The 8,411-nt window shown below is 48.9% G+C and overlaps 1 protein-coding gene across 2 annotated transcripts; it reads left to right on the top strand.

Moving 5' to 3' along the window:
* Positions 1-2,001: 2,001 nt before the first annotated feature.
* LOC121461249 (apolipoprotein L3-like) lies at positions 2,002-8,198 on the top strand. Of its 2 annotated transcripts, none has more exons than XM_041672229.1 (5): positions 2,002-2,111; positions 2,392-2,478; positions 5,137-5,223; positions 6,363-6,492; positions 6,885-8,198. In XM_041672229.1, exons 3-5 carry the CDS (start codon positions 5,211-5,213, stop codon positions 7,738-7,740), a joined length of 999 nt encoding a protein of 332 aa, XP_041528163.1. In that variant the 5' UTR covers positions 2,002-2,111; positions 2,392-2,478; positions 5,137-5,210; the 3' UTR covers positions 7,741-8,198. The 2 variants fall into 2 exon arrangements, with proteins under 2 accessions (XP_041528163.1, XP_041528162.1); XM_041672228.1 differs by having other exon boundaries at positions 2,040-2,111; positions 2,389-2,478.
* The last annotated feature ends 213 nt before the right edge of the window (positions 8,199-8,411 follow it).

The raw sequence follows: 8,411 nt of genomic DNA on the forward strand, positions 1-8,411 counted from the left end.
TCTACTTATTTTACATTCTGACCACAGCCTCCCCTTCACCCTCCCCTCCCAGTCCCTCTTTCCCATATTCCCCTTCCACTCTCCTTTCCCCTGTTCTTCCATCAACAACCAGGAAACGGTGGGTCTTCTATGAGTATCAATAAAACAAGGTGACCCAGTATTAGAAATGGGGTCCCAAAATCCAGTAAAGGGGTTGGAGACAGCTCCTATTCCAGCTGTTAGGAGTCCCATAAGAGGACGAAGCTACACAACAATAGCATATATGAAAAAAATAAGTATAATTCCTGCAAGATAATAGGATACTGGTGCTATGGCCATAGAATTCAGGCAGTGAAAGAGAAATAGAATGAAATAACTAGGCATTAAGGCTCAGAAAGGTACAAGAAACGGGTGCAGTAATTCTAGTAGTCTAAGTGACTACTAGACGGTGGGGTATGGATGGAGATGGGTGCCTGTTGGAGAATATTATTTTCAGGTGTGTGACTTTTGTTTACGTTGCATTTGTTTAACTCAGTGAAGCTGTGTTACTGTGCCTATCGAAAACACTTGATTATCCATAGAGAGATGAAAGGCCAATAGCGAGGCAGGAGCAAGGATAGGTGGGGCTGGCAGGCAGAATGTGTAAAAGCAGAACCAAGAGGGACCAAGGATGAAGAGAGAACAAGGAGAGGAGGACACCAGGGCTCAGCCACCCTGGCGCCCAGCCACCCAGCCAGCTACAGAGTAAGAAGGAAAGAAAGGTATCAGATATAGAGAAAGATAAAAGCCCAGAGGCAAAGGCAGATGACCCCACTTTTAAGAAAAGTGGGCAAGAAATAAGTCAAGCTAAGGCCGCGCGGTCATAACTAAGAATAAACATCTGTGCGTGATTTATTTGGGAGGTGGGTGGTGTGCACCCCCAAAAAGCCAAAAGTAAAACATCACACAACAGTGGACAGTTTACATCTATGAAAAAAGAAAGAAATAATAATAATAATCATATCTCCATTGGCTGCAATTGCCTCTGAACCAAAGATCTTTTCAACATCCCAATCCCTGATGTGGCAGCTACCCTGGGTGACATTTCTTGCCATATTACTGGTCAATTGAACTGTTCTTTAGTTAATCTTCAGGATGGCCTCTGCTTATATAGCTGGGGGTGGAAACCCTTTTTGTCTCTTTCAGCTGAACCTGCAGCCGGGTTCTGTGGCCCCACCCTGACTCTGTTCCGTTGTGTATTAATGCTCCAGTTCTCTCTGGGCCCTGATCAGTGGGTCTCCATCATGGCTGCCCCACAGCTTTCGTGGACATTTTCATGGTTCTGCATCTCACTGTGGTGTCCTCTGGCTGTTGAGCAAAGTCATACAGATGAAAGAGGGAAGAATGAGAACAAGAAAGGCTACAGAAAAAAAAAAATAACTTTCAAAAGGAAAGTGTGCTCCCAAGTGTCAACTCTCTGAATGTGGATCTTGACTTGAGTCCTGATTGGTTCCTGAACTGTGGTACGGAAGCCATTACCTCTGAACATACCCGTTCCCACCAGTAAAAATATCACACCTGCCCCCATTACCGACAACGATGATGTGTTCATTGATAAGACACTGAGATGTTTAGTTTTTTAGAGATGATTTTAAAACTCCAAATATATAGTAAATTTTGAGTTCCCAGCAGTCATATGAAGAGCTAGTGTCACCTGCTATCTTTCTCTGAAAAGCTGGACTGGGGTGGCCAAGTCCCAAGGATATACATGTAGGATCCCATCTCTGTTGGCCCCTGGAGTCCAGCCTTGCTTGAAGTTCCTTCTGTTAGGAGAAAAGGAGGACCATTCAACAGTCATTGAGCTTAGAGACAAGAGATTTGTCCAGGCAGTGGACTTTGACCCCAAGTACTGTGGGAGCCAAGAAGAGAACAGGGGAGTCTGCTGTGGGGAATGCTGGTGCTTCTGAGAGGAAGCAATAATGATGGTTCTAGGTTGCATCACAGGAGCTGGAGGCATGAGAAACCCATGCAGGTAGATACCCAGGTGCCAGACTTGGTGAACGCAGCAGCACGGCTGTCTGCATAAACAGACTCCCGGATGAGAGCTGTGCAGACATGGAGGAAGAGGAGGAAGAAATGTTCTGCTGGAGAGAGTAAGTGGACAGGGCAGGGTCATTTAGGGGGTGATCTATGGAAGGTCCCACAATCTGTCATGTCGGGTCTTCCTTCCTGAATTCCACAGAGAACTCGCAACCAAGGTGTCATGCATTGAGGGGGGTTGGGATATGGAGCTAGGTTTTTTCCTTTCTGTAGGTCAGCCAGGAGGGTGGGACTTTGGGTGGTACCCTAGACGTGGGCATTCTATTGTGTGGGCTGTACTTTGCTCAGCAAGTTAGGGCTTTCACTTTCAATTTTTCGGGTATTAACCAGCAGGAAGCTGCTCCTTACTGGGACGCTGAAGTACAGCTACTGAGCTGATACACAGGGAAGATTCCAGTTCAGCCACGGGAAGATTTTTCGGTAAGCCTCTTAACCCCACCTACCCGCTCCAACTCCCAGCTGCTCTTGCAGAGATAGATGATCAGGGGAGATCACCAAGGTCCTCAAGGCTCTGCTGAAGTGCCAGTCTGCCTGAGACCTGGCCAGCAGGCTCCCAGGGCAGGTGGCTGTTGTGGGGCCTCCTCACTCCTTTGGAAATGGAGGAAATGAATGGTGTCGAGAAAAGCAGGCAGACAATCCAGAGCTCACTGGTTCATGTGTCCTGTGGTTGGCCCTGGGTAGTTACTGCTGCCAAGACCAGATTCCACTTGGGGGCTTCAAGGTGCCCAGGAGTTGTGCCGCACACTGTGTCTCTGAGCATGTGTCCGTGCCAAGGCCCTGTGGGAATGGGGGTGCCTTGTTGAGGATTCAGTGAAGCAGGCTGAGCAGGTGGGAGACAGGCCCGCCTCCCCTGGGCCTCCCCAGCCTCTGCCCAGCCTGTGAAGGGTGGAGAAGGAAGACAGACTGTCCTGTGTGTTTGGGTGGGCAGGGCACAGTGTGGGGCATGGAGGGACAAGTTGTACAACCCCATATTTAGCTCTTTGAGTCCTGTTATCACAAGGTCAAAGGCCAGACCACAGGTAGGGGTAGAGGAGATTATCTCTGTGCCTGTAAAACCAGAGCTTTAAGATGATGATGACGATGATGATTTTATTATTAAAATTTTAATCCATACTTTTTCCTCAAATGGGGCTATGTCCTCAGAAGTTAGTGCCTCAATAGCCAAAGAATGTCTCCAGACAGTGGCACGCTGGGCACATGGAATGAGGCGGTCCTGCTTGGTTCTGGCACCTCATGGGACTGGAGACATTTCTTGTGAGGGAAGAGACTTATCAGAGTCCTGGATCCCTGTAAGTTGCTTGTGGGTGCAGTGGGGGAGAAAAGAGGAAATAGGAGAAGGGATGGAAAGAGGACGGGGCTGTAGTAGGCAGGAGACCCTCTGTCCAGGGTAAATCAGCTTGAATGTGAACCTGGGAGCTAATTAACGATCCCCAGGTTCGTGCTGTCCTGAGCCCTGTCTCCTTGCCCTAGGAAGATTCTCCACACACACTGGGAATCGAGACTTACTGAAAGCCTCTATCTGCCCCACTGAAGAGCTTCTGCACAACTAGGGAGATGACACTCCCAGCCTGGGCTTCAGCTGGCCATCAGAATGGAAGGTCTGGGGGTCACTTATCCTCCCTCCTGACTCACATCCACAGGATGCCAGTGCTAAGAGGCTCTGTGTGTAGCTGATTAAGTGGGGGGAAGGGCTTAAAGGAAGCATGAAGGACAGCTGGCCTTTCTCTTTTCCTTTCATTTCTTTTGTGGCACTAGGTGCCAGTCCCAGGACCTATGCACTGGACAAGGGCTTGACCACTGGGCTAGGCCACCAGCACAGAGTGACCAGAGACAGGAAACTCAGAGGGCAGACATTTCACCCGAGTATAAGATCACCCCAAATGCCAGTCTTTCTTCCTGACAGCCTCTGGGGTCCTGTAGCCTATAAAACAGGGCACATGAGGTAGGGACCTGAGCTCTCCTGTCATACAGGTGCCTCTAGCAAGAACCTCTGCCATCAGCCTCCTTATGTCTGGCTACTGAGGTAAATGAAGACCCGCAGTTACATATGGACTATCCTGGGAATGGCCAGGGCAGCTGTGGGTAAGGGAGCAAAAGGAAGCTGTCCTGGCAGGGAGGCCTTGTCACAGCCTGGCCTCCTTGCTCCCTCCCCACATGGCAGAAGCAGCAGGTGTCTGAGTAGTCAGTGTCTTCTGCCCGAAGGCTAAGGACACTCCCGTCATCCAGTGAGCCTGCCTGTGGTGGTTATTCTCGGTGATGACTAAAGCTCACCACGGAGATCCACAGCTGCACCAGGCTGGCAGAGAGAACCTGTCAGGACCAGGGCTTGTCAGGGGAAGCTTGAAGGAGAGTCTAGATGTGTGCTGCAGGAAGTGAGGGCCAGTTGTGTCCAGAGTATCCGTGGAAACCTTGTCTGTGGACGAAGAGCAGGAGGTAAAGCCCTACTTGGCAAAGACTAACACTCATCTTCCTCTCCAGCAAGAGGGACTCAGAACATTTGGGACTATAAGAAGCTAACTGTGCAGACATGACTTACCAAAATAGATATTGATATTTATATAGCACCCATTGGCAGATTGGGAAGGCTCAGAGGACAGCCCAGGCACCAGCTTTGCTTCTGGCAGGACCTTCTTGATGCACCATTAGGTGTCAGCATGCAGCAGGACAGTCCAAGTGGGCAGATTCAGGGTTTCTTCCTCTCTTCATAGAGCCATGAGCCTTAGCGTGGCAGCCCAGACCCACGCATCACACCCCTTCATGTAATAGGGATTGTCACCATTGCTGCACACAGTTCCCACCCCAAGTACCAGAATGTTTCTCCTCATCTCTCTGAAGAGGCTAAGTCCCTTCCCATGGCCACCTCCAGCTGATCGTCCATGTTCCGTGGACCTAACAGGACAGGAGGTCTCTGCTCTGGCTTGGTATTGGAAGAGTGAGAGGAGGCCTAGGACTGAGTCCTTCAGGGGTGGGACCAGGGCCAGGTGCTATTCGACCTTAGTTGCCCTGCTAACCCAGAGACACCAGCCTCCAATGAAGCTGTCCCCACTCCATCCTATAAATTTTTTCTCTCCCTTTTAGCCCAGACTCCCAGATAGTTGTGAGGAAAACCTGTGAGAGACCCCACTCCTGGCACCAAGGACCCTGCAGCCCTCATGGCCTCCAAAGGTATAGATTCCTCTTCTCTGGCTCTTTCCTGAGTGTGATCTGAGTGTGGGCATCGAGAACTTGTAGAGTTGAGGATAGAAAGAGAGTCCCCAAAATGAACTAACAGAGTATCAGCTACCTGGGTATAAGGCGTTCTCCTTTTTGACTCTGTCTTAGGGAGCATGCTCAGGGATCCCCTCCTCTCTCCTGTGCCTCTTAACGGGGGTTAGGAAAGCCTGGTGAAGTGGAGGAAATCACGTGGTTTAGGGACAACTCCCAAAGTCTGAGGAAACTCCAAACTCTCCAGCACACTGGATATCACTTGATCCCACAGGCTGAGGGCTTGGACCAAAGACCCCTGTTTCTCTCAGGTCTGAACATCAAAGTCCACAACAAAGAAACAGCGGGTTGGTGTGGGTGAGGGCACTCTTCCTGGCATGTAGTAGGAGCTTGCTACCTGAGAGTCTGCACATAGTCTTCCCTCTGTGCATGGTGACAGAGAGGCCGGAAGGGACCAAGTAGAGGAAGGGACACATAGACACAGGGATCAAAGATGATAGGTAAGAAGATAGGTCAGCGGTTCTCAACATGTGGCTTTAAGCCACTTTGGGTGATGAAAGACCCTTTCACAGAGGTCATCTAAGACCATCAGAAAACACAGATATTTACATTATGGTTCACAACAGTAGCAAACTTACAGTTATGAATTAGCAACAAAGGTAATTTTATGATTAGGGGTCACCACAGAGAACATGTAGTAAAGGCTTGCAGCATTAGAGAGATTCAGAATCACTAAGATAGACAGATAGATGGATACACACACACACACACACATACACACATACATACATGACATTATACACATGATGTCTATTTTTTTTGTTATCAGTGCCACACTCCCATGGATTAGGGACATGTATGTATTTATGACATCATCTAATCCTCATTTCTTCTCTTTCTTAAAGACCCACCTCTAAAACTGTTTGCATCCAGAAAGCTTTTTATATGTGAATTGAAGGCACAACACATTCCCTAGCATTGCTGACTCCATTCATGCCCCAATGGCAGATGCTGAATACTCTGGCTATCAAGTACCATATGCTCTTTGCCAGTTAGGCTCTTCCTTGCTGACCTCTAACCTCATTCTTTTTCTTCCCGAGTATTGAGGAAACCCTTCATCCAGGAAGTCACTGAGTGTCTGCAGGACTCAGCAAGCAGAAGAGATCTGCAGTTCCTGTTGGCCAAAGAAGACGCTTGGAAGGTGCTGGTAGCAGAGGCTGACTTGTCCAGGTCATCTCCACAGGACTCCCAGATTGTCCCCAGTTTTGCTCTGATCCCATATCCCTGTGCTCACCTACAGAGCTCCCCATGAGCAAATATTTGGTAGTCATGGCACAGACATTGAGTGGAGCCGTCTTTATCATGTGCCTCTCACTAATGTGTGTCTTAACATGACTTCACACACTGACACCTACGGACTAAGAACCATTGAGTGTCTGTGGTCACCCTGTAGAATGTAGAGAGTCTGAGGTTTCTTGTAGAATGCAGAGTCCTGCACATAGTAAAACTCTTTCCCATTGGTTCTACAACGTAATTCTGTGATTTGCATGAGATAGATCTTGGGGAACCCATCTTACAGCGAACAAGCCGTCTTTCTGATGCTCTGACCTCTTCTGTTACAGAGATGAGGAAGCTGCACTGCGTAAGGCTCTGAGGCAGCTCCTAGAGCTCCCGGTCGTGGAGGACAAAGAACGGCTTCAAAAAGAACTGCAGGACAGGAAGAGGTTTGCGGAACATTTTCCTCAGTTGAAAAGGAAGCTGGAGAAAATCATCAGGAAGCTCCGAGCTCTGGCTGACCATCTCGACCAGGTGCACAAGGGCTGCACCATCTCCAACGTGGTGACCAACACCACTAGCGCTACCTCTGGAGTCCTGGGCATCCTGGGTCTAGCTCTGGCACCTGTGACAGCAGGGGGCAGTTTGCTGCTCTCAGCCACTGGGGTGGGGCTGGGGGCAGTGGCTACTGTGACTGGTGCTGCCACTGTAGTTGTGGAAGAAACAAGCAAGTGGTCAGATGAAGCCGAAGCCAAGCGCCTGTTGTCAGACACCATGGACACTATGAAGAAAGTTCTTGACCTGGGAAAGATCGTGTGTAAACTTTCTGGAAAGTCCTATGGTCTCTTCAGTAAATTGAAAACCTTGGGACAAAACATCCGTGCCATTAGGGTAGCCAGAGCCAACCCTCACTTAGTGGCAGATGCCAAGCTCCTCATGACTGCTAGAAGAATCTCTGCCCAACAAGCTAGTCAGGTGAAGAATGTCTTTGAAGGCACTGCTCTGGCAATGACCAAAAAGGCCCGAATCAGAGGGGCAGCCATTGCAGGTGTCTTCCTTGCAGTCGATGTGTATTACCTTGTAAGAGAATCTATGCATTTATATGACGGAGCAAAGTCAGAGTCAGCCAAAGAACTGCGGGTGCTCGCTCAGGAGCTAGAGGAGAAGTTGAAAGAGTTTGATAAGTTCTATAAGACTTTCTAGGTTCCTTAGTGACAGCCTCCCCCGACCACACAGAGGTCAGTCAGAGGAGAAGACCTGGACAGATTAGAGGTACTGAGGCATTTTGTTGGAGGAGGAATGAGGTAGCTAGCGTTAACTGTCATCTCGACACAACCTAGCATCTTGTGAGAAGAGAGTCTTTGTGAGGGACTGTCTACTTCAAGTTGTCCTGTAAGCATACTTGGGAGAGATTTTTCTTCATGACTCTAATTGAGGTGGGTAAATTCCTTCACTGCGGGGGCACTGTTCTCTGGGTATGGGTTCTGAACTGTATAAGGGAAAGAAGGCTGTGCACCGGTAAGCATGCATGCATGAATTCATTTCTCACTGCACTGGACTGTGGACACATTGTGGCTAACTGCTTTGACTTCCAGCCTTGACTTCCTCAGTGATGGACTATAGCCTGGAACTGTAGATCAAAATAAAGCTTTCTCCTCTCAGTTGCTTTTCTGTCAGGTGCTCATCACAGCAAGAGCAATGAAAGTTGGGAAGGCAGAGAGTGTGGGAGTGAGTCTATAGAACTGAGCGTTGAGAAGTTTGTGTTTCTGTGGCTCACTGTATGGTTAATACGGACGGCTAGAGGGTCAAGGAAAGTTATGACAGCATCCTGAACTGAGGGACCAGAGAGGACTAGAGATTGTGGGAATGGGTCT

This window comes from Microtus oregoni, unplaced genomic scaffold (genome assembly GCF_018167655.1).
Source record: "Microtus oregoni isolate MIOR12 unplaced genomic scaffold, Mior012 000022F_ref0000154, whole genome shotgun sequence".
NCBI lineage: Eukaryota > Metazoa > Chordata > Mammalia > Rodentia > Cricetidae > Microtus > Microtus oregoni.